At 51.7% G+C, this 25,679-nt stretch overlaps 1 protein-coding gene across 2 annotated transcripts in view; it reads left to right on the top strand.

Annotated features, from left to right (window-relative positions):
• Positions 1-25,679, top strand: part of MIDEAS (mitotic deacetylase associated SANT domain protein) — a 64,768-nt gene that overhangs the window by 34,484 nt on the left and 4,605 nt on the right. For both annotated transcript variants that reach the window (XM_069488681.1, XM_069488689.1), the window contains exons 2-11: positions 8,757-10,437; positions 10,914-11,213; positions 16,554-16,899; positions 19,037-19,103; positions 19,570-19,712; positions 19,837-19,940; positions 20,290-20,365; positions 21,063-21,151; positions 23,365-23,514; positions 24,685-24,897. In XM_069488681.1, coding sequence (XP_069344782.1) covers positions 9,004-10,437; positions 10,914-11,213; positions 16,554-16,899; positions 19,037-19,103; positions 19,570-19,712; positions 19,837-19,940; positions 20,290-20,365; positions 21,063-21,151; positions 23,365-23,514; positions 24,685-24,897 — 2,922 coding nt within the window. In that variant the 5' untranslated portion in view covers positions 8,757-9,003. The remainder of the gene's footprint in view (positions 1-8,756; positions 10,438-10,913; positions 11,214-16,553; positions 16,900-19,036; positions 19,104-19,569; positions 19,713-19,836; positions 19,941-20,289; positions 20,366-21,062; positions 21,152-23,364; positions 23,515-24,684; positions 24,898-25,679) is intronic.

The raw sequence follows: 25,679 nt of genomic DNA, 5'->3' as shown, positions 1-25,679 counted from the left end.
AAAAGAGATTGTATTACTATCTCTTTTTCCACCCTTTACTTCCAACCTATTTGTGTCTTTTTTTTTTTTAATTTTTTTTTTTTAGAGACAGGGTCCCGCTCTTGCCCAGGCTGATCTCGAACTCCTGAGCTCAAGCGATCCTGTCGCCTCAGCCTCCCAAAGCTATTTGTGTCCTTGAATGTAAAGTGTGTCTCTTGTAAACAGCATGTGCTTGGATCATGTTTTTTTAACAATTCATTCTTCCAGTGTCTTCCTTTTAATTAGCGTGTTTAATACATTTACATTTAAAGTAATTATTGATAAGGTAGGATTTGTGTCTGCCATTTTGCTGATTGATTTCTCTTATATCTTTTTGTTCTTCTGTTCCTCCATGACTGCCTTCTTTTGTGTAAAATAGATATTTGTGACATAGATATATCAGTAATAGATACTATTCCTGGCCTGTAAAATGAGACAAAGAAAAGAAAGGGTTAAATGAGATGTTGCCCACAATGCACTTAGCACAGTGCCTGGCAGATAGCAAACATGGGTGCTGGGCCTCAGGCATGGAAAGAGCCACAGTCAGCCCTAGAGCTAGCTGAGAGCAAAGTGCCCCCAGGGCTCTGCGGGGCCCCTCATATCTCCTGAACACAGCATTCTGGCAGGTAACTAGCAGAATGGGGAGTGGGGAGTGGTGGGCCCTAGGAAACTTCACCATGCCGGGCTCTGACCCTCCAGCCCTTCCCCTACCCCACTGCCTGGACACCGCCTGGGCTGCTTACGTGGATTCCCCATTCTGCACCTCCCCCCCTCGGCCAGGCTGTGAACCATCTCTCAGGGTCGGTTTCACTGCATACATAGAAGTTTGAGAACCACTACTCGACACTGACACAGAAGGGCAGCAGAGTGTGACACAGAGAGACCTGGTTTGGAGTTGGAGGCTTGAATTTGAATCCTGGCTCATCACTCGTGAGCTGGGTGACCTGGGACAAGTTGCTTTTCAGAGCCAACCTTTCCTCATTTCTCTGTTGGGAATAAGTGGTTATACAAGTCAGCAGTACCCTCCACACTGGGCATGCAAGTAGTGCTGGTGGTGACTGCTTCATGTGTCACTTGCTTTTTACAGAGGTGCTCCTTTGGTTCCTGGATGCAGGTCTCATCCCACCCCGGAGTCTTAAGTTCCTCAAAGGTGGGAACCAGAGAGTGGTGGCTCCTGGACCAGACACCTGGTTCCCGACAAACAGCCCACTGCGCTCTCCATTGGTGCAGAAACAGAAACGAATTGAAGGAGCATTATGGGATAGTGGTATAAGAGCACGAAGATTCAGAAGGGGTGACAGCAGTATGTGCTGGAGGGCTGCTTGGGGTAGGTAGGCCTTGGAGCAAGGCACATTGTCAGAGTGGAAGCAGGGCTTTCAGGCAGCAGGGACGGCTCCAGGGAAGGCTGAAGGTCAGGGAGCTCCCCTGGGGTCTCCTGTTCCCAGTGCTATCTCTAGCTACTGCATGGGCCGCCTTGCACTGTAATTAGCATGTTTCTCTGTCTCTCCTTCCTCTGGCCTGGGAGCGCTGTGAGGGCCGGAACTGTGTCTTGTCTCCTGTGTCTCCCAGAGCCTGGCTTGCAGCTTGCGCTCAGCAAAACCTTGCGGGATGGATGAAGGGGCAGTAGGCAGGGCTGCAGGACTGCAGCGGGGTGGGGTGGGGGGAGTAGGCCGTGTCCAGGGAGGCTCCTGTGAGGGGCCTCCTTTGTACCTTGGCCCAGCGCAGAGTCTGACACTGGGGCGTTCTCAAGCTCAGCCTCCAGAGAGCCCTGCCCCAGGCCTGCCTGGAAGGGGCTGAAGGAGCTGGAGCAGCCCCTGGTGGCGCCATAGGGCATAGAGAGGGTTGTGAGGAGACAGGCCAAGGGCCACAGCAGTCCCCCATGAGGCCTTTGCCAGACGCTCAGTCACTTGAGGACCTGGCAGCTGGGACATTCATTCGCTGCATCTCCTGTGGAGAGAGCCTAAACCTGCCAGCTGGGATTCCCAAGTCCTTCGGAGGGGGTTTTCCAGGGCCGCCTGTGATGCTTCATGGCCCTTGCCTGGGAGGAAGGCAGCCAGTCCTCCTAGTGTAGGCAGAAGCTGAGCCTGCAGGCTTAATCCTTTGCTGGCGTTGCCCATGACTCCATGTTTTCTGTCTGTATTAGCTTCCCCCCTGCAAAGCAGCCCTGGCTCTCCCAGCTTCCCAGGTGTTTGTGGGGCAGTGGGCGAGGGGGACGATAGGCTAGATGGCTGGATGGAGCCCTGAGGGTGCCTCATAAGCCCCGAAAGGATTCCCCTCACATACACATCCCTTTAAAAGCATCTCAGTGTGGCATTTTTACATCTAAGTGCAACCTGCAGGCAGCTGGAACCCTGGCCAAGCTTCTGAGCCTGACCAGCCTGATGGCTGAGACCCCTGGGACTCGTGAGTCCCTGGCCTGTTGGCCTGGGCGCTGCGTTTCAAAGCGGAAGTTCAGTCCAGAGAAGTGATGATCCAGGGCCTCTCTGAACTGGGAATGGGAGGATCATAGGGCCTCCTGCCTGCTCTCCTGCTCCCTGGGGAGATGACACTTGTAGGAAGCAGGGCCACCTCTTTTGCCTCCTTCCTTATTGGTTTGCAAACCCTTTGAGAACAGGGCTTATGTGTCCAGTAGCTTGGAGAATGGGGGCCCTCTGGCGTGTGTGTGAACTCCCAGTTGGTGGGGGGACGTGCAGCATTGCAGACAGCTATTTTGTGTCCAGAGGGAAGGTTTGTCTAGGGCCTGGGCAACTCTAACTGGCCCAAGATGGCAGTTCCAGGCCACTTACTCAGTCTGGCCAGAGACCCCAGAGTATCTGAGAGAGAGCTTTCCGGGATGTGAGCCTGGACTGTGGGGCCAGCTGAGCTACTCTAGGGAGGGCCCTCATTACGGCCCCCTGGCATCCTGGCCAGACCTTGGTGTCTTGAAGCCCAGCCATGTCAGAGCATGAGGCGAGCAGACTCACAGGCTTGTGTCCCTGGCCGTGGTCTAGGCAGGAGTGGAAAGCTCTGGGGGAGGAAAAGTGGGCTGGGGGCAGGAGTGGGGCTGGCACTTTCCCAGTTGTCCTGCATGTAGTGTGGGGCGGCGAGTTGCAAGTTGCAGTAAAGGGGCAGGTGGCTTCCAGGCAAGAGAAGGACTTGTGTTCAGCTTAGCTGGAGAGGGCCTGGGGCTAGGGGTGGGGTCCTGAGGCTGGGCCTCTTCACTTCATCTCAGCATCTCAGGGAATTCTGAGATGTGTCAGGGAGAGAGACTGGAAGTCAGGGGCCTGGGTTGGCAGCGCTGGCTGTGAGGAGAGCCTCTGTCCAGGCATGGCTCTGACTCACCTTGGGCGCAGTCTTGAATGAGCATATCGAGAGGCAGATGCAAACCAAGTGCCAAGGTACAGCAGTCTGCAAACTCTGCCCCATGGAGCCTGTTGTCTGCTGGGGGGTAGAAAACAGGCACTTGGGATTTAGTGTGCAGAGCACAGTGGTGGGGGCTTAGGAGGTGTTAAGGGCTCTTGGTGCAGTTCCTCTCTCAGCCTTGGGGTCAGGGAAGGTTTCCTGGAGGAAGCAGTGTCTGAGACCTGAAGGATGAGTGGGACTTGGCCAGATGAAAAGAGTAGAACGTCTCCTAGGCAGAGGTACCGCCTGATCAAAGACCTGGAGGCAAAGCGGGAACAGCATGTTGGCTCAAGCATGCAGTGCCAAGAGGTGGCAGGGGCCAAAGTCTGCAGGAACTTGTGGGCAGGGTAGGGAGTTTAGACTTTGTCCTAAGACATCCTCTCTGGTGTCCAGAGAACTGACCTGCCTGGAAATACCATTTTTGGGTCTGTCTTGCCCTTGGAGGGGAGACACGTGTGCTCTGGCTCCCCCTCTTCCTAGTGCTGAATTTGTGGGGCCTGGGATGCCCCAGGTTGTGAAAGCAGGAGATTGGAGCATTAGCCTCTGAGGGCAGGGGCGTCCTCCAGTAGGCTGTCACCACACTGAATGCCCCAAGCGGGCTGGTGAGTGGCCCCGGCCCCTCAGTGGCCATGGGCTGGCCCCCTTGCACTGGGGTGAGGGCTCACTGGACTCTCCTGGGGTCAGCCAGCCAATGTTGGGCATGTGGCTGGGCTGCTGATGGCACTCGAGGAGTAGTGTGTGTTCAAGCTGACGTCCCTGGAGAGCCGGTGTCACCATCAGCACTGAACACCCAAAGACCTTTCTAGCACCTTCCCCTCAAGTGACTGAAAAACACATATGTGGGTTCAATACTGTTTTCCTTTCTTGGTGCACACTGTTCTCTTCTGTAAAGAGAAAGTGCTTTCACCATAGCTCTTCCTGAAAGCCCCAGAGGTTCCAGGCCTTGGTATTGATTCTTGTCTTCAGTCCAGGGTCACCCGTGGGTCTGGGCAAGGATTGGTTGCAGCCTGGAGGAAGGGAAGAGTGAATAAAGCGTGACAGTCAAACAGACCGACAGAGCGGGTTGCTGTGTTTGGGGCCCGTGGCGACTGTGGGTTTCCTTTTGCAAAGTTCCTGCATCTGTTGTCAGAAGGCCCTGCAGCTGGTCCCAGGGGTGAGCTGCCTGCAGGAGTTCCTCATTACACACTCTCTTCCTTGCAACCTTGGGGACTTGGCGCATAGGTCACCAGCCTTCGGAGCAGGTGGCTTCCTTCCTCTCCCTCACTGTGAGGAAGGGCAGTCTGACTTCCACCTGAGGGACAAGGGAGTGGGGGTGGGGCAGAAGAAAGGGGAGGAAGTGGCTCAGTCCTGCCCCGAGTTGCAGGCTGGGAGGTGCCAGTGGGGTCTGAGAGCTGGCAGCCCCGAGCAGCAAGCAGGACTGAGCCCCGCGTGGAGTTGCAGGAGCTGAAGAGGCCAGGCCCAGAGGCTGGGGCCAAGGTGGCCAGTGCAGGAGGAAGTGTATCAGGCTCCCTGCAGGTGGACCGCACACACCTACTGGCACCTTGGTGGTGAGACCCTTTCCCTGCCCTCCCTTCCTGTAGGATCGAGGGACTCAGCTGCATTTGTGGAGGACGGGAGAGGGTTACCTGCCAGAGGTTCAGGTGGGGGTAAGGGGCTTCCTAGTGCCATGAGGAAGAATATCTGTGTGTCTAGAAAATCCTTGCTCTGACGTGGTGAGGAGTGTGCTGTGGAAGGGAAGTGTTTGCAGAGGGACCTGGAATCTTAGTGGCATGTCTTGGGGATAAGGATTAAGAGCTTGATTTTAGGCCGGTCGCGGTGGTTCACGCCTGTAATCCTAGCACTCTGGGAGGCCGAGACGGGTGGATCGTTTGAGCTCAGGAGTTCGAGACCAGCCTGAGCAAGAGCAAGACCCCGTCTCTACTAAATAAATAGAAAGAAATTATCTGGACAACTAAAAATATATAGAAAAAAAATTAGCCGGGCATGGTGGCGCATGCCTGTAGTCCCAGCTATTCGGGAGGCCGAGGCAGTAAGATCGCTTAAGCCCAGGAGGTTGAGGTTGCTGTGAGCTAGGCTGACACCACGGCACTCTAGCCAGGGCAAAAGAGCGAGACTGTCTCAAAAAAAAAAAACAAACGTAAAACCAAGAGCTTGATCTTAGAGTCCAACAGACCTGGGTTCAAGTCCTGGCTCTGCGACATAACGACTGTGTGACCATAGGCAAATCACTTAGCTTCTGTGAGCCTCATCTAGCTCACCTGTAAAATGCAGGTTAAAATAGCAATGCCAGCCTTATAAGGCTATTGTGGGAATTTAAAGGATGCAGAGCACTTAGGACCTGCCTGGCATCGGTGTATTGTTATTATTGCTGCTGCTACTACTACTTAGTGCCCTGCTGCCTGGGTGTGTCCCCCCCCACCATCCTCCCAGGTATCTTCCACTCTTCTTCCCATCCCCTAGACGTGACCTTTCTTCTCTGGTGGTCCCAGGCCTAAGTGTCCATGACCCTGGCATTCCTTAGCTTTTTAGTGGGCTTGATAGGGAGGCCTCTGCAGCAGGAAGCTTCTTGGGTGATTCAGCCTCCCCCAAAACCAGGTCCCTTGATTTCTTTTAAGCAAGTCCCTGTCTGAGGTTCAGGAACCTAGTGGTGTCCTGAATGATGGCCCTCCCTGCTGTGCAGGGCGTGGGTGGGAGACAGACCAGCCAGGCCCAGTTCCTGCAGGCCTGAGCATACAGCTGCAGGTAAGCCCCTGTGAGACCTGCATCTACCCCTTGGCCCCTTTGCTGGGCAGAAGCAGCCCTGGCGTGGAGCCCCCATTCACAGACTCCACCCTGTCTCCTCCAAAGCCTGGCGGGAGGCACTGAGCAGCCACCCCCCTGCCAGCCCCTCCCAGCCGCTCCTTAGGCCCCACACTGGCACATGCACTCAGGCTTGCCTGCCACGTGGGCCTTCCCTTGCTGCAGGCCCCACGCCTGTGCTGCGGCTCACAAGGCGACAGGGCTGTGATGGGGAAGGCAGCAGTGCGTGTGAGGGCCCGTGGGGGGTGCTCACAGCGCCCTGAGGCCTGTGGGCCTGCCAGGCTGGCATATTCTTCCTTTCTCTGTCTTCTGCAGACAGGCACTGCTGGTTGGTGCTGGGCCTGATGTTCCCCCCAAGAGGCGGAGCCGGACAGTCCCACTCTGCAGCTTCCTGGGGGTGCCCAGGGTGGTTTTCAGTCTGGGGGCTGGCTTTTGGGTCTCTGCTCTGAATTAGGTTGGCTGTCCCAGAAAGAGGGTTTAAAAGCAAGAGAAAGGAGTTTGTTCAAGAGCTTGTTTCTCTGTCCCTCGGCTCTCCCCTCTGTCCGAATCCTCCCTCTCCTGCTGGGGGCCAGGGTAACGTGGATGCCCTCCTGGTCTCTGTCCTCTCCCTCCCCCACCTTCCATAGATGAAGACAAAGAGGGTGCGTGGGGAGGGTCTCTCACTCCCTCCAGGGCCTGGGAGCTGAGGAAGGAAATGGAGGAGGAAGTTACTCCCCTTCTGGGTGCTGCGTGAAAGTGAAAGATAGGGAGGGGCCTCGAGTGAGTCACGCCAGGCGGGCAGGCAGGAGGCAGGCAGGAGGCAGGCAGGCTCCGGAGCCAGGGCTGGGAGCTGCGGAAGCGTGCAGAGCAGCGATAGCAACACAGCTCCGGGAGGGGCATTCCCGGTGCTGGGGGCGCCACTTGGAGTGGCCAGGGCTCTGTGCCCGCCTAGCCCCTGCCCTGTCCTGCTCCTGGCAGTTTCCTGGGAGCTGCTGGGCTGCTAACCACAAGCCGGAGCATCTAGGGCCTGAGATTTTTTTTTCTCCAGGGCTGCCTGAATGGCCTTCCCCTCCTCTCCCCTCCTGGTCTGACTGACCCGGGACCAGAATCTTATTGGGGGAAGAAGTGGGCCATGGAGCCACTCCCTCCCCGCCAACTTCCCCAGGAGGAAAAAAAAACCTAAACAAATGAAACCTTTCTGAAGGAAGAAAAAGTCTTTAAACCTACATACATACAAGCAGCTATGTAAGTTGTAAAATGCAGGTCTGGGTTCTCTCTGTTCTATAGCAACCTTTTTCAAAAAATCAAGTTAGGGCTGGGCACAGTGGCTCAGGCCTATAGTCCTAGCACTCTGGGAGGCCCAGGTGGGAGGATCACTTGAGGTCAGGAGTTCGAGACCATCCTGAGCAAGAGCGAGATCTCGTCTCTATAAAAAATAGAAAAATTAGCTGGGCGTCATGGCACACACCTGTAGTCCCAGCTACTCTGGAGGCTGAGGCAGGAGGATCACTTGAGCCCAGGACTTTGAGGTTGCAGTGAGCTATGATGACACCACTGCACTCTAGCTGGGCAACAGAGTGAGACAGTCCCCCCAACCCCCGCAAAAAAGAAAAATCAGAAAACAAAAACAGAAAAACTGAGCACTTTAGTCACGACATTATCGTGGAGAAATCTGCTGGACCTAAGTTCTAGCAGTCTGCACCCTGGAATGTCTGAGTTATACTATTCTTTGCTCAGGAGGGGACAGGGAGCAGGCTGCTGACCAGCTCCTGGGCTGGGTCCTGCCTCCAGCCTGCCAGGGCTGCAGAACAGGTTCTGTGCTAGTTTGGGGAAGACTCTGGCAGCAGAGCCTCACCCAGCAGCTCTTCCCAGGGGTGGGGCTGGGACTGCACACGCCCTTCCGGGGCCTCACCTGCATGCCTCCGTGTTAAGGATGGTGAGCCTAGCCCAGGGCCCTGGCCTCTGCAAGGGCCTGAGGGGGCTCCTGCCCCTGGGGCTGCACAGGAGGGGTGACCATGTTGGGAATGACCCCTGTCCTGTCCACTTCCTGTGTCTGAGATGTGTTTGGAGTGTTGGAGGAGGTATGGGCTGGATAAAGATCCTTCTGGATCTGGAGGGAGGCTACGGCGTAGATAGATGTGCAAGGAGGATCAGGCCTGGCTGCCCCGGGGCCTGGAGCCTGAGTTAATGTGGCTTTTGTCACCCCTGTTCCAGCTTTGACAGAGGGGGTCGAGTTGGATGTCAGCCCCACTCGCCCCCTTAGCACGTGCCTTTGCGTGTTGCACAAATTATACAACCGGATGCAGCAGTCCTGGAGCCTAAGCAAGAGGGTGAGGTGATGGGACAAGAGGAGAGTCACAGAGTACTCGGAGACGCTATGGATTCTGCTGCTTTCCTAGCAGGTCCCCCAAAGGTCTCTGCTCCTGCCCCACCAGTGCTGCACTGTGACCCTGGGCTCATCCCTGTGACATGAGGCGGTGGGAATGAGGGCCTTGGAGGCCTCTTTCTCACCTTAGTGCCAACACCCAGGGCATCCCGGCAGGCTGTGACTGACACTATCACTGCTCTTCCCTGCACAGGTTCCAGGACCCTGTGGAGCATCATGACCTGGGAAGCGTAGACGAGTCCAAGAACCTCTCCCGAAGAGGAAGGAAGAGCCAGCAACTCTTTCTCCCTGTGCCTGACCGTGTCATCCAGCATCTTCCTCTGCCACTGCTCTGCCCTCACTGGCTCGTAGACAAGGACCGGCCTTTCAATAGGATCTTTCTCCAGGGGATGGGCAACTGGTGAAGTAGGTCTCACTGCCAGGGCTCAGCTGGGCACACCATGAACCTCCAGGCCCAGCCCAAGGCTCAAAACAAGCGGAAGCGTTGCCTCTTCGGGGACCAGGAACCGGCTCCCAAGGAGCAGCCCCCACCCCTGCAGGCCCCACAGCAGTCCATCAGAGTGAAGGAGGAGCAGTACGGTGGGCACGAGGGCCCGGCAGGGGCAGCCTCCACCTCCCAGCCCCTGGAACTGCCCCCTCCCAGCAGCCTGGCCCTGCTGAACTCTGTGGTGTATGGGTCTGAGCGGACCACAGCAGCCATGTTGTCCCAGCAGGTGGGCTCAGTGAAGTGGCCCAACTCTGTGATGGCTCCAGGGCGGGGCCCTGAGCGGGGAGGAGGTGGGGGTGTCAGTGACAGCAGTTGGCAGCAGCAGCCGGGCCAGCCTCCACCGCACTCGACTTGGAACTGCCACAGCCTATCCCTCTACAGTGGACCGAAGGGGAGCCCTCATCCTGGCGTGGGGGTCTCCACCTACTATAACCACCCCGAGGCACTGAAGCGGGAGAAAGGGGGTGGCCCACAGCTGGACCGCTATGGAAATGCGGTGCGGCCAATGATGCCACAGAAGGTGCAGCTGGAGGTAGGGCAGCCCCAGGCGCCCCTGAATTCTTTCCATGCAGCCAAGAAACCCCCAAACCAGACACTGCCCTTGCAACCGTTCCAGCTGGCGTTCGGCCCCCAGGTGAACCGGCAGGTGTTCCGGCAGGGCCCACCGCCCCCAAACCCCGTGGCCGCCTTCCCCCCACAGAAGCCGCAGCAGCAGCAGCAGCAGCAGGCAGCCCTGCCTCAGATGCCCCTCTTTGAGAACTTCTACCCCATGCAGCAGCCCTCTCAGCAGCCCCAGGACTTTGGCCTGCAGCCAGCTGGGCCACTGGGACAGTCCCACCTGCCTCACCACAGCATGGCACCCTATCCCTTCCCTCCCAACCCGGATATGAACCCAGAACTGCGCAAGGCCCTCCTGCAGGAGTCAGCCCCGCAGCCTGCGCTACCTCAGGTCCAGATCCCCTTCCCTCGCCGCTCCCGCCGCCTCTCTAAGGAGGGTATCCTGCCTCCCACTGCCCTGGATGGGGCTGGCACCCAACCTGGGCAGGAGCCCACCGGCAATCTGTTCCTACATCACTGGCCCCTGCAGCAGCCGCCACCTGGCTCCCTGGCACAAGCCCATCCTGAAGCTTTGGGATTCCCACTGGAGCTGAGGGAGTCGCAGCTGCTGTCTGATGGGGAGAGACTGGCACCCAATGGTCGGGAGCGGGAGGCTCCCGCCATGGGCAGCGAGGAGGGCATGAGGGCAGTAGGCGCAGGGGACTGTGGGCAGGTGCTACGGGGTGGGGTGATCCAGAGCACGCGACGGAGGCGCCGGGCGTCCCAGGAGGCCAATTTGATGACCCTGGCCCAAAAGGCGGCAGAGCTGGCCTCACTGCAGAACGCAAAGGTGAGTGTGGTGCAGGGTGGAGGCCAGACCTGGCAGGGGGCGTTGGGCTGATACAGAGGAGGCTGCAGGACTTTGCTGTAGCCAGAGCTGCCTGTGGGGAAATAGTGCCAAGACCACCCTTCAACAGGGTTCTTGCTTACTTTTCTTTGCAGAGATAATTTTTGAATATTTAGATACGATTTCATGTGCCACCCACTGTGCAGGTCAAATGAAACATCTGTAAGCCACTTGTGGCCTGAGATGGCCATCTGGAGGATGAGAGGACCTGGCAGAAGGAGGGTTATGGAGAGTTTTTGGGAATGTGGTGGAAGAAAAGGTGGTCGGGGAAAGGCCAGGTTGTCAGACCACTGGAGCCAACGTGGGTGTCTGAGTCCCTGGATTAAATGGGAGTGGGGGTCCTCCCTTTGATAAGTCAGCAAATCAGGACTTATCTTCTAAACCTCCCTTCAATTCTCTCCCATCTCCCTCTTTTCCAGGATGCCAGCAGCTCTGAAGAGAAGCGGAAAAGTGTCCTGGCCTCAACTACTAAATGTGGGGTGGAGTTTTCTGAGCCTTCCTTAGCCGCCAAGCGAGCGCGAGAAGACAGCGGGATGGGACCCCTCATCATCCCGGTGTCTGTGCCTGTGCGGTCCGTGGATCCAACTGAGGCAGCCCAAGCTGGAGGTGTTGACGAGGATGGGAAGGGTCCTGAACAGAACCCCACTGAGCACAAGCCATCGGTCATTGTCACCCGCAGGCGGTCCACCCGCATCCCCGGGACGGATGTTCCAGCACAGGTACGAGAGGCTCCCCATCCAAGCACCTCCCGTACCTGAGTGCTCCTGGGCCTAGGACCCTATGGGAAAAAGGAGAACAAGGCAGTGTAAAAGGGTTTCGAGGAACCCGTGGAGATGCTATTTTCATTTTCCAAAACAGACTTCTAGACAAATGTACATGTGGGGGATAGCGGGACAGTTTATACTTGAAATTGAGACTGTCTTGGAAAATCTAGGATGTGTAAATCACTTTCATTCCAGGTCAGCCAATTTTGATGGGGTCCCTAATATGAGTTAGGCCCTATTCTAGGTACTGGGATGTAGGGATGTTTGCTTGCATTGTCACTACTGGGATGTGTATTTTGAAATCTCCCACTAAGATTGAGGTTTTGTCTACTTTTTGTTTTAGTTCTGTCATTATTTGATTTATACATTTGGATGCAATGTTATTAGGTGCATGCTTATTTAAAACTGGATTAGATACTTTACTGTTATGAAATTTCTTTTTATTTTAAGTTTTGTATCTAAAGTATTCTTTTTGCCTTTTGATATTTAGCTTTCTTTTGGTTAAAGTCTGCAGGGTATATCTTTTCCCATCCTTTCACTGTCAGGTTTTCTGCATCCCTCTACTTATGGTGTATCTTTCAAGCAGCATATAGTTGGGGTTTGTTATTGTCCAGTCGTTTAATTAGAGCATTGATACAGTTTATATCTTTCTATTTATTCATTAACAAAAATTATATATATGTATAGTATATAACACGATGGTTGTATACTATAGCTCTCTGAGGAGTGCTGCTAGAGATTAAAACGTTCACCCTTGGCTTACTGAAATCTAATATAGGCCGGGCGCGGTGGCTCACGCCTGTAATCCTAGCACTCTGGGAGGCCGAGGCGGGTGGATCGCTCAAGGTCAGGAGTTCGAGACCAGCCTGAGCAAGAGCGAGACCCCGTCTCTACTAAAAATAGAAAGAAATTATCTGGACAACTAAAATATATATAGAAAAAATTAGCCGGGCATGGTGGCGCGTGCCTGTAGTCCCAGCTACTCGGGAGGCTGAGGCAGTAGGATTGCTTGAGCCCAGGAGTTTGAGGTTGCTGTGAGCTAGGCTGACGCCATGGTACTCACTCTAGCCCGGGCAACAAAGTGAGACTCTGTCTCAAAAAAAAAAAAAAAAAAGAAATCTAATGTAAGTTGACTTCCTGGACAATGCAAAGTTCTTACGATACTTTATTTTCTACCAATCCTTAACTTGTAGCATTATTGACATGTATTTTCATTCTGTGTATATTTTAATATCAACAGGACATTATAACATTGTTTTGTTCAGTTGTTATTCATTTTAAATTTACCCCCAAACTGACCATTTTTGTTGGTTTTGTTTCTTCTCATGTCTCTAAGCTTCCATCTCGGGTCATTTATATATATGCTGCTTGAAGAACATCCCTTAGTATTTCCTGTAGTGTGAGCCTACTACTGATTAATTTTATTAGTCTTTGATTATCTGAAAATGTTTTTATTTCATCTTAATTTTTGAAGGATAACTTTGCTGAGTAGAGATTCTAGGTTGGGAGTTATTTTCTTTTGGCACGTTAAAGATATTATTCCACTATCTTCAGGAATCCATTGTTCTTACAGTTGAGAAACTACTATAAGCTATGTTGTAGTTCCTTTTAATGTAAAGTGTCTTTTTATCTTGTTGCTTTCATGATTTGGGGGTTTGTTTGTTTTTTGAAACAGAGTCTCGCTCTGTCGCCCTGGCTAGAGTGCAGTGGTGTCATCATAGCTCACTACAACCACAAACTCCTGGGCTCAGGTGATCCTCCTGCCTCGGCCTCCTGAGGAGATGAGATTACAGGTGCTCACCATGGGGCCCTGCTGGTTTTTTTTTCTATTTTTAGCAGAGATGAGATCTCACTCTTGCCCAGGCTGGTCTCAAACTCCTGTGAGCTCAAGCAATCTTCCCACCTTGACCTCCCAGATGTTTTGTTTTTGTTGTCTTTGATTTTCAACAGTTGTGTTATACTTGAATAATGTTTTTCTTTGTATAATATTTATCCTGCTTAGAGTTTCTAGTGCTTCTTGAATATTTTTTCTGCTCCATTTTTGTCTCCTCTTCTTCTAGGACTCCATAACATATTTGTTAGACCTTTCCACTATATCTGTACATTATATCTGTCATGCACTTTCCTATATTTTCCGTTTTTTTCAATCTGACCTTTCATTTCACTAATTCTCTCTTTGGCTGTGTCTAATATGTTGTTAAACCCATTCATTATGTTCTTTTTATTTATTTATTTTTTTAAGACAGGGTCACACTCTGTCGCCCTGGCTAGAGTACTGTGGCATCAGCCTAGCTCACAGCAACCTCAAGCTCCTGGGCTCAAGCAGTCCTCCTGCCTCAGCCTTCCGAGTAGCTGGGACTATAAGTGCCACCATGCCCAGCTAATTTTTCTATTTTTACTAGAGACAGGGTCTTGCTCTTGCTGAGGCTGGTCTTGAACTCCTGACCTCAAGTGATCCTCCTGCCTCAGCCTCCCAGAGTGCTAGGATTATAGGCATGAGCCACTGCGCCCAGCCCCCATTAAGTTCTTATTTTTAGTTATTTTATTTTTCAATTACCAACTTTCTATTTGGTTCATTTTTAGAATTTCTAGTTCTTTGATGAAATTCCCAACTTTACTTTATTTTATTGCATAAATTAGGTATAGTCTTCTTAAAGTTTGTGTCTGATAACTCTGTTATTGTGGGCCTGTTTCTATTATCCATTGTGTCTTATTTTTACATCATATTTTGTTTTTTTGTGTATCTGGTTAATTTTTATTGAATGTCAGACAGTATATATGAAAATTTTTTGAGGTAATTAAAGACCCTGGGTGATATTCTCTTCCAGAGAGGATTTGTCTTTGCTTCTGATGGGTAGCAAAGGGTACTAACAAGCCTGAATCACTTTAGTTTAATCAGAGGTTAAGATGAGATGATTTGAGGCTGGGCTTTATTCCACGTAAGGACTAGTCTACTTGTGATTCACCTTTATTCTGACATGTAGCTTTTTGGAGTCCCACTCCACAGCCTGGAAGTTTACCAACCTTTCCTTCCTTGACAAGCGCTGAACTCCAGTTTTTATTGTGTAAGCTCCTTGAATTTCCTAAAAGCTCTACTCAGTTTCTCAGTCTCTCAGTTGCCTCTTCCAGTAACGGCATCCACCTCTAGGGAAAATACAGCTCCAAGTGCTTCGCTCGCCTCTTTGACTTTCTTTTTTTCCCCTGGATCTTGGCTCTTTAATTCTTTGCCAAACTGTTTGCTCTCTGATACCTTCAGAAATGTGCTTTTTACATTGAGTCCAGATTTTCTAGTTACTCTGAGCTGGAGAGTTGGCCTGCATGCCTATCCTCTGTAACAGGAAGGGTAGCGCCAGGATTATCATGGGCATCATGGTCCCTGCTCTCTGGGGTCTTGTTCTCTGGTTGGGGGAAAGTTTTGGTAGAGGCCAGAGGCCTGGGCAGCTTGTCCTGAGAGTGGGCAGGAAGAGCCTGAGCAACTACACAGCTCAGCACCCCTATTTCATAGATGAGGTAGATGAGGAACCACGTCCAGAAAAAACAAGAGACTGACCTAAGTCCTTGCAGCCAAGAAATGGCAGAGCTGTGAATGCTTGCCTGTGAGTGTTTTCACTATACTAGGCTTTTGGGGGAAGTGTGTCTTTTGTTATTTGTTTATTTAATTCATTATTTATTTTTCTTCGTATTACAGACATTTTCAATCATATGTTAAAGTAGAAAGAGTGGTATAAAGAATGCCAATGTTTAGCCATCACCCAGCTTTCACAGTTACCAAAATACAGCCAATCCTGTTTCACCTGTATCTCTACTTCTCCCTGTCACTGGATTATTTTGAAGCACACCCCAAACATTGTGTCATTTCCATCCATAAGTACTTTACTTTGTATCTGAAATATTAAATACATATATAAAGACTTTGTCATTTTTTTTAAATATAATCCCAGCACCATTACCAACACCTAAAAAATTAACACGAAAAATACTGTCAAATATTCAGACTAGTTTAAATCCCTTGTTAAAATACAAATCATCACAGCTAGCTGAGTTTGTGTTGGATTTCTTGTCTAGTAAGTTTGGGGCATCTTTGGCTCCGCTGTATTTTATTCTGTGCAATCATATTGTTCCCCTAAGGGTGGAAGAATGAACAATTTCATCGCATCCTAATTCTTAGCAGGGAAAAGAGGGCCCAAATGGGTGAAGGACATGGCCACGGCCTCAGAGAGTTGGGGCTCTCTGCTGGAAGGTGTTTTGGGAGCTGGAACCACGGAGGGGAGAGAGCCCATTGTCCCCAGGCCCTCTCAGTCAACATGGCCAACCTTACCTATTGTATGGGTACCCAGAGGGATAACCTGGATGCTGCCCACCCTGTAGGGCCATTCTCTGCCTTTTGAGAGTATAGGGATGGAGCAAGGGAGGCCTCTGTTCCCTTATAGCTGTGCTTTCTATTCTATATGGAGGACCATGAGGCTCACCAAGCAGGGAGAGGTGGGAGCTGGGAGGGCTAACTTCTGATGATAGCATGAGTGGGCTAGTCTGTCATAACAGGACCAGTACTATGAGAAAAGAAGTCCTGTGAGGACAGGGACTGTCTGTTCTGTTGTCCCATGTCTGTAGGTCCCATGCCCAACTCAGGTCTTGGCACACAGTAGGGGCTTCCCTCTACTGCAGAGCGTGGAGTTTAAAAAGTGGTAACAGCCAGTATTTACTGAGTAATTGCTAAGTACCAGGTAATGTTCTCAATAATGTCCATGTATTAATTTATGTCATTCTCATAGCTACCTCATTAAGTAGGCACTTACTATTCCTGTGTTAAAAATGAAGATGCACAGAGAGATTAAGTCATCTTAAGTGGCAATAAGTGCAGCAGATCCCAGCCCGAACAGTCCAGCTCCAGAGCCTGGGCCCTTCACCACTGCTCTCCTGCCCTATTGCATGCTTTACAGCAGGGGTGGGGAACTGTGTCCTGGCGGCCAAATCCAGATCTGAGAGTCGTTTTACAATTTTACAGGATTATTAAAAAAAAGAAAAAGTGAAAGAAGACGAATATGTAACAGAGACTGCATGTGGCCCACAAAGCTGAAAATATTTACTCTCCAGCCCTTTACAGAAAAAGTTTGCTAACCCTGCCCTAGAGGAGACGATAACAAGGGCTTCTGGACCTGCTCCCTTTTTCAGGCTTGCCTTGGTGGGTGTGGTGGGCAGACTAAGTTCCAAAGGTGAGAGTGGCAAGCAGTGGTCAAGACTTCAGTTTTCCTAGGACGGAGTTGGCTCAGCCTCTTTGTTCTCTTTCCTCTCCAGGCTGAGGACATGAATGTCAGGTTGGAGGGGGAGCCTTCTGTGCGGAAACCAAAGCAGCGGCCACGGCCCGAGCCTCTCATCATCCCCACCAAGGCGGGCACTTTCATTGCCCCACCCGTCTACTCCAACATCACCCCATACCAGAGCCACCTGCGCTCTCCTGTCCGCCTGGCTGATCACCCCTCCGAGCGGAGCTTCGAACTGCCCCCCTACACACCACCCCCCATCCTCAGTCCCGTGCGGGAAGGCTCTGGCCTCTACTTCAATGCCATCATATCAACTAGCAGCATCCCGGCCCCCCCTCCCATCACGCCGAAGAGTGCCCATCGCACCCTGCTCCGGTCTAGTGAGTGACCCCCTCCGCAGCCATGTGGTGGGGACGGGGCAGTGGGCAGGGGGGCGGGTGGCTCAGCTTATGAATTGGGCTGGCATGCTGCAGAAGAAGGGGCTCCACGGAGAAGGAGGTGGTTCTGGTCCAAGAAGAGGGGGTGGGTCAGCCCGACTGCTTGGATTCAAATCTTAATCCCCACCATTTACTATTACACCCACCAGAGCAAGTCGTTTTTAAACTCCCTGGGCCTCAGTTTCTTTGGTATTAAGATGGGTACTTGGTTGATGATGAAATTGTCAATATTCAACTATTTTGGATCCACAAGTAGCAGCTTCCTGGGGCTCACCCTAATAGTCACCTCTTAGGATCAGACGCATCAGCACACATGAAGCCCCTCACATCATGTTTGCTCTTAATCCCGTGTGGCAGATCTGGTCTCCTGCCTCTCCTAGACAGCCACTTAGGCCGAGAGCAGACATTGTGGAAATACTGGGCTGGTCTGTTGCTGAAGTATGTTGCCTACTCCACAAAGGGATCCATTTCCTCAGAAAAATGGGATAATCCTATCCCTTGCGGTGGTGGAGAGGATTAAGTGGGGGTAGCTCCTGGGTGCCTTCACCCAGTTAACCGCTGACCCTGCCCTCACCCGTGGTGTGGTTCTCTGGTGCCCCCTGGTGTCTGTGGCGAGAGATGGTTTGCTGTAGGCCGGCAGCAAACCTCTGGCCCTCCCGCCTCCACTTGCCGGGAGGCTTCTCTCCCTGTCTGGGCTGTGCAGGAAGAGGTCACTGTAGAGACTAGACTGGCAGCAAGGAAGAGGTCAGTCTGTCCATGAGTATTTACTGAGCACTTGGGTGTAAAGCGTTGAACTGTATCCTGTGAGGGCTCCAAGAATGTATGGGACACCATGGTCTGTTCTAAAGAGAGTCCAGGGTCATGAGGGAGTTGACATGAAAGCCTGGGAGTCAGAAAAACACAGAGGCTCCCAGCAGCGTGGGATCTGCAGCCAGCGAGTGCAGCTGACACGCAGCCCAAGCCTGCAGAGGCTGCTAGCCTGGGGTGGCGAGGAAAGCAATCACGAGGGGGTGGGGCTGGAGCGGAGCTTGAACTGCGCAGAGAGCAAGCCAGGCAGGCTGAGGACATGACTGGTGCAAAGGCTGCGGGTGGGGCTGTGCGGGCAGAGTGAGGGGCCGTGAGGGAAGCAGTGTGCTAGGACCGAGGTCCAGGCAACGGGGTGGTGGGAGGTATACGTGGAAGGGGGAACCGCCTGGAATCATGAACGGAGGATTTCAGGGTTTCTCTCAAGTTGCAGAAGGGAGTGTCTTGGTCATGTGAGGCCTTAAGTAGATTAGCTTGGGGGAAACTGAGGCAGAAAATCCAGAGAGAAAGTGAGAAGATAATTATAAAACAGTGGGTACCGGGTGTGGTGGCTCATGCCTGTAATCCTAGTACTTTGGAAGAATGAGGCGGGAGGATTGCTTGAGGCCAGGAGTTAGAGACCAGCCTGAGCAAGAGCGAGACCCCCATCTCTACAAAAATTAGAAAAATTAGCCGGCGGTTGTGGCATGCGCCTGTGGTTCTAGCTACCTGGGAGGCTGAGGCAGGAGAATCGCTTGAGCCCAGGAGTTCGAGTTTGCAGTGAGCTATGATGATGCCACTGCACTCTACCAGTGGGCAACGGAGTGAGACTCGGTCTCAAAAACATAAAATGAGAAAACCAGTGGGATCCTTCACTACTTTCCTAGTGTGCCCAAAGTTTCAGCCTCCTTGCTAAGAAACCATAGTTTTATGTTGGAGTTACTTCTGTAGTATAGGAGCTCCTGGGGGCAGGGACACAGTTTTAGTAGTAGTAGTAATAACAGTTAATATTTATTGAGTGCCAGTCTCTGTGAATTATTTTATTCAGTCCTCACATTAGCCCTACGAGATAGGTAGTAATAGCCCCTTTTTGCAGGTGTGAAAACTGAGGCACCCAAATATTTAGTAAAGGGCCTGAGTCATGACAGTTAACAGGCTGCAGAGCCAGGACTCAGGGTGCCTGAGTTCCAAGTGTGAGTCACCATTGTGACTCTTGCACTATAGGGCAGCCACCTGGGGTTGGAGGCACTTTGCTGAAGGGAGGGTGCCGTTTACTAACCTGCTCTTTGTCCCATAGATAGCGCCGAAGTCACCCCGCCTGTCCTGTCTGTGATGGGGGAGGCCACCCCAGTGAGCATCGAGCCGTAAGTACAGCCCTGCCTCTAGCCCATGGTGTGAGGGTGGCCACATTGGTTCAGTGTGTGCACGTGGGCCCTAGGAACAAGAGGAGGGTCCTGCCGAGCCCTCTTTGGGCTTCTGCACTTGGCTCTAGGCTTTGCTGTCCCCCTCCCTGCTTCTGTGTGAAAGTTGCAGGGAATGGAAGGGACCAGCTCAGCTTGAATTTATCTCTAGGAGAGTTGGGAGGGTGAGCCAAGAGACTTTCCCCATCTGTAAACCTAGAGCAGCTTCTCCCCATTCCAACCTCTGGTGCTTGCCTTTCTGGTGGTACCAGGTGCCAGACTGTCCTCACAGTCCCCCAGAAGCCAGATAGCCTATACCCAGCTGAGACCTTGCCTCTGCCTACTACCCCTCATCTTCTCATCTCTGGGGAGATAGGTTCTCTATCCCCACAGGGAGAGGCCTCACTCCCTGCCCTTTCCACCCCTACAGACGCATCAACGTGGGCTCCCGGTTCCAAGCGGAAATCCCCTTGATGAGAGACCGTGCCCTGGCAGCTGCAGACCCCCACAAGGCAGACTTGGTGTGGCAGCCATGGGAGGACCTAGAGAGCAGCCGCGAAAAGCAGAGGCAAGGTGAGGAGGGACCTGGGAACCAGCAAGCGAGGCAGGCTGGTGGGTGGATGTGCGCGCCTGCCCAGCCCAGCCCAGCCCTGAATGGGGTTTTCTCTCCTCCCTCCTCCTGCTCCCATGAATCCAGTGGAAGACCTGCTGACAGCTGCCTGTTCCAGCATTTTCCCTGGAGCTGGCACCAACCAGGAGCTGGCCCTGCACTGCCTGCACGAGTCCAGGGGAGACATCCTGGTGAGATGGCACCTCTGGTGGAGGGAGGGTCTCCCAGGGAAGCTGGCTTCGATTCATGTCTGCTGCCCAGGAGCCGGGCCTCTGGCATGCAGATTGGAGGCCAGGAGGAGGGCCTGACCAAGGAGCGGGTTGTGGAAGCCCTGCGCCCTGGTTTCTGAGCGTCCCCATCTGCCATGACCTTCCCATCCTTCCAGACCTCTTGTCCCTCAGCAGTTAAGAGGGACAAGAGTAAGTGCCTACACTACTTAGAGGCCTGAGGAGGTCCTCTGGCCTTTGCCAAGGCCTAGGATGCTCAGTCCACCACTGAGACCCCTGCTGGGGCCCTCATCTTCCCTTAATTGCCTCGTAGGAAACGCTGAATAAGCTGCTACTGAAGAAGCCCCTGCGGCCCCACAACCACCCACTGGCAACTTATCACTACACAGGTGGGTCTAGCTGGGGTGGGCATGGGGCCTGGAGCCTCAGAAGGTCTCCAGCATCAATGGGGCCCTGCTTGGTGCTGAGTCACAGCCCTGGGTTGGAGGGCAGGAGGTGGGGGGTAGAAAAGCCAAGAGCCAGAGTGAGGGAACTGGCACTAAAACTGGGGTAGCGCTCCAGGGGCTTCCTGTACCCTGGAGGAGAATGGAGAAGGAGGTGGACAGGTGGGAGCCCATAGAGGCAAAAAAGTCCAGATCACAGGTGCAGGGACAGGAAGCCAGGCAGTGCCATACAAATTGGCATCAGGTACCTGGAACTTAGATGGCCCCGGTAGTGCATGTCCTGTTCTAGGCACTGTACTTCAAGGGGGACATCGACCAAGTTGCATAATCCTAGCAGCCACTGTTTTTGATCCTCATTAGTGCTACATTTCATCTGCACCAGGCAGAGGACCAAGGGTTTCACACGCGTTATTTCATTTAGTCCTCACCACAGCTAGTGAGCTAGGTTCTATTATTAGTGCCCATTTCACAAACAAGGGGAACGAGGCTCCGAGTGACATGGCCAGTGAGTGGCAGGAGCAGGACGTGCAGCTGGCTCTGATGATGCAGAGACTGGGGGTGGGTGGCCTCACACTTCCTGCTAGTCAGGATTGCCCAGTGCTCATGGTCCTGCTCACTGCACTGCTCCCTCTTTGCCCGGTAGGCTCCGACCAGTGGAAGATGGCTGAGAGGAAGCTGTTCAATAAGGGCATTGCCATCTACAAGAAGGATTTCTTCCTGGTCCAGAAGCTGGTGAGCTGGGCTCTGTTTCGGGGGCAAGTGAGCGCCAGGAGCTGCCTGAGTGATTCTGGGGTTCCCTCTGCCAGTGACCAAGCACTCTTAAAATGCAGTCAGGGCAGGCACAGTGGCATGTGCCTGTAGTCCCAGCTACCCAGGAGGCTGAGGGAGGAGGATCCCTTGAGCCCAGGAGTTCGAGTCCAGGTTGGGCAACATAGCAAGACCCCTGCTCCTTAAGAAAAAAAAGAAAAAAGCATCAGGTTAATGCCACTAAGTAGGCTCAGGGATGATTTTCCAAATGATACAAGAAGGGGAAAAGATTAGGGCTTTTTCCCTATTGGTTCTAAGCACCCTTCTCCCACCTTAGGGTCTTGTGGCCGTGCTCCAGGGTCTCAATCTTGAAGGAGGCCTAAGTGGGCATCAGTCCCTGGGGCATCAGACTTAAAATAGGTGGGAGAACTAGATGGGAAGGAGGGTACCCTAAGGTGAAGGGAACTGGGATCCAGTATGTACCTGTGTAGTAGACCTGGGGGACCTCTGCCCACTTCCTGTCTGGCCTAAGGCTTCCTTCCAGGAACTCAGCTGACCAAGTCTAGGTTCCCTAGCTTTATCTTGTCTCTCTCCTTATTCTTTTGGAAGAGTAGAGTGCTTTGCTAATCCAAGGAATTGCATCTTTCCAGCCCTGTCTCACAAATCTGGGCTGTGGGGAGAGTGAGTTGCATGGATGTCAGAGGAAACAGCACTTCTAAGAACTGGCTCTTCCTGGGATTGTAGATTGTGCTGGGAATAGCCCTAGGGACTGGACAAAGTGCTGATGAATTCTCCTATGAGGGCCCTGTTGTGGGGACAGTCTTTTGCTGTGTTTTATTAACACTTTGTTCCCTGATTGGGCAATATTGCTGGGAAGTACATGCCCATGAAATTCACTGAGCCGCCTCTAATGCCTAATGAAAAGAGCAGACCATTAGTCAGTGAAATGGTCAGAGAGAATTGACAGTAAAAGTATAAACAATCTAATTAATAAATGTGTGACTTGGTCATTCCTGTGAGAGGAAATATGTCAGTCCTCAGGCAGAGAGGACCCGCACTGACCCCTGGGCCCTCTGGATGGGAGCTCCCAGCCCAGCAGTGGCTGAGCAGTCTGGGAGCTTGTGGGGGTGGACGGACAGGGGGTGGTGTCAGAGAAAACAGCCTTTGTGTGGGAAAGTAGTCCAAAAACTAAACCCATAGATTTATGAAATGAGAGGGCTAGAATTTCAGAGCTTGAGAGCCCCTGAAGATCATCTAATCTTAACTTATCTTACTTATTATTTACACATGAAAAAACTGAAATTAGAAAGGTGAGTGACTTGCCTAAGGTCACACAGGCATTTGGTGGCAGAGTTAGGAGCAAGACTTGGGCCTTTTGCTTCCTTTTCAGGTTTTCCAGGGCTTTCTTGTTAGTTTTCCTTGAGTTCCTCCCCTACATAGGACACGGTGACATCTCTGTGTCCTCATGTGTCAGGAGAGGAATGAAAGTGTTTGCCTGGATTGATGAGGCAGGCAGTATTGCCTATGTCGCCAGGTTGGGGCGGGCTTTGAATGTGAATGGTGCCCAGACATTTTCCCCTTAATGTTTTAGTTTGAAAAATTTCAAACTTAGAGAAAAATTGAAAGAACAGTATAATGAACAATCATTTTACCCTTCACTTAGATTTACCAAGTGTTAACGTTTGCCGCATTTGTTTTCTCTTTCTTTCTCTGTCTGTATCTAAACATACACATACACACACACATAATTTTTCTTTCTCTGTTTCAGCTAATCGTTAAAAGTAAGTTGCATACATCCTATCATGACTCAAAAGATTTCAGCGTATATCTCCTAAAAACAAGTATATTCTACAAAACCACTGTACCATTAAACCCACCTAAGAAATTTAATCTGATACAATAATACTAACATGCAATCTGTATTCACATCTTCCCGGTGGTTCCAGTGTTGTCCTTTATAGCTTATTATATTTATTTATTCACTTATTTTAAATAGTATGGAAGCATTGATTGATAGAATTGATCAGTGGTCTGTCACAGAACAGGCATTGAGAAATGCATTTATATTTCCTGGGTTGACTGGCTTTAGTTTTTGGCCGGAAGTTAAGTGGGACGTGCAGGAACGGGAAAGACTGGATTATCCCCAGGAAGGCGAGCCAACCCAGGGTGTTCTAACCTCAGTTTTGGCTTCAAACCAGATCCAGACCAAGACCGTGGCCCAGTGCGTGGAGTTCTACTACACTTACAAGAAGCAGGTGAAAATCGGCCGCAACGGGACTCTAACCTTTGGGGATGTGGATACAAGTGACGAGAAGTCAGCCCAGGAAGAGGTTGAAGTGGATATTAAGGTGACTCCTTGCCCAAGCTCAGCTGCCTAGAACCTGGGCTGGGCCTGGGGCCAGTGCCAGCTGGGAGCCTCAGGCCATGCTCTCCAGCTGTGGAGGGCAGGCCGAGGAAGACAATGTCCCTGACAGCCCCAAGGAGCTGATGTCCTGGGCCCTGGACCTTTGGGTTCCCCTCTCTATGCTACCAATGTCATAGTAATAATACATTGTGTTCAGGCAGAACACTGGAGAATTTCGCACAAGATTTATACCAACATCAACTTGTTATCTCTTCATAGCAGACCTCTAACACTGCTTCCTAAACTTCAGCTATTCTTATATCACCTCTATGATTTCTGTTATGTCCGCGTGCTACCATGTGTCACTCTTACTACTTTTGTTGTGTTCACATACCACTTGTGATGTTACTTAATATTTTTCTTTAAATCAACTCATTTTTTACTCAATTAGAAGGGAAACTTTATTCACAATCGTAACTAGAAAACCAGTATTGTTTGCCATAAATAGAAGGTACTGGTAAAATAAATATATATGAAAACCAAACAGTGTTATTAAATTCTAGTCAGATACTGTGTTACCTGCCAAGGCTCTAAGACTGAAGCCTGACCTCTCTATTAAAGAGATTATCAAGTCTAGAGAAGTATATGACACATTAACACCAACCAGAGACTTTGTCCTTGATATAATCAGGATCAAAAGGGAATTGAAAAGTGAATTTTACTTAGTTCTGTGTCCATGTATCTACCTAACATCATCTCAGGGTTACAAGTGCACACTTGGTGACATGCCACCCTAAGACAGGGAATGTGGTTTGGTGCTAATTTCATAGATGGGAAGGTGGTGGAGACACAGAAAGCATTACAAAGATAGTTTGGAATTGGAGCTCACCAGGCTGCTTGGCATACTCCTTTTCTGTCCCTGGCTCTATCTCAATCAAGTGCTCTGTCTTACCCTGTGCATTCCCAAGGCTCGACTCTCCTTCTGTCCCCAGGCATACTAGCCATGGGAGGGCTGTGAGTGAGGACATAGTCCTAGTACAGAAGGCTGTGCTGGGCTAGGCCAGACAAGCAGGACCAGCAAGGGGCTAGGGAAGCCCTGGCCAGGTCAGAATCAGTGCACTATGGCAGTGTGACTGAGCTCTAGGCTCACTGACCTTGCTCTTGTCCCCTGTAGACTTCCCAGAAGTTCCCAAGGGTGCCTCCTCCCAGAAGAGAGCCCCCAAGTGAAGAGAGGCTGGAGCCCAAGAGGGAAGTGAAGGAGCCCAGGAAGGAGGGGGAGGAGGAAGAGCCAGAGATCCAGGAGAAGGGGGAGCAGGAAGAGGGGCGAGAGCGCAGCCGGCGGGCAGCAGCTGTCAAAGCCACGCAGACACTACAGGCCAATGAGTCGGTAAGTGTGACCTCCACTCTCTGAGCCCAGGGCCAGGAGGAGGGAAGAGCTGGGCCTAGGGGTGTGGGGAGGAGGGCAGAGCAGGAATGCATTGATACTCAACATCGCATAATAACAGGAGGTACACGGAGTACTTTATGCTGTTAACTCATTTAATCCATAATTATTATTCCCATTTTACAGATGAGGAAATTGAGGCCCAAGATAACACAGCTAGTAGGCAGCCTGACTCCAGAGTCTGCTATTGATTTTTATACTATACTGCTTCTGTATCTGAGATTCAGAGGAAAAACGCTTTGTGAAAACCTAGTAGATATGTGGGACACTGGGGACAGGGCTCCCCCTGAGAGCTGCGTCCCTGACAAGAATGTCTGAGACTGAGCTGAGACCATGAGAGTAACAAAAACAGCCCTTCAGGCATGATCTCTGCAAAGTACTTTCATTTCCATTAGCTCATTAATTCCTCACAGTAATCCCATAAACCCCCATTCTGCTGATGGGGAAACAGGTTCAGAGATGCTAAGTGTCGTTGGACTCCTAGTGCAGTGCTCTGTCCGCCTACCAGAGGCTAAGAAGCAAGGCTACAGCCGTAGCTGCTCCTTGCCAGGGAGAGGCCCCCCCAGGAAGGGGGAGAGAGAGGAAGGGGTTTGTTGGAGAGCTACTGCCAGTCTTTTTTTTAAAAAATATGTTGTACACTTAGGCTTGCAGAGCCCCCATCTGTAAACACACAGCTGTCTGCTTCCTCTGCACCAAGAGCTGTGCTCTATGTACGTGCTCGAGTT

The sequence above is a fragment of the Eulemur rufifrons genome, chromosome 2, assembly GCF_041146395.1.
Source record: "Eulemur rufifrons isolate Redbay chromosome 2, OSU_ERuf_1, whole genome shotgun sequence".
Taxonomy (NCBI): Eukaryota; Metazoa; Chordata; class Mammalia; order Primates; family Lemuridae; genus Eulemur; species Eulemur rufifrons.
The sequence above is the reverse complement of the archived record's forward strand: the minus strand, read 5'-3'. Positions and strand labels throughout refer to the sequence as shown.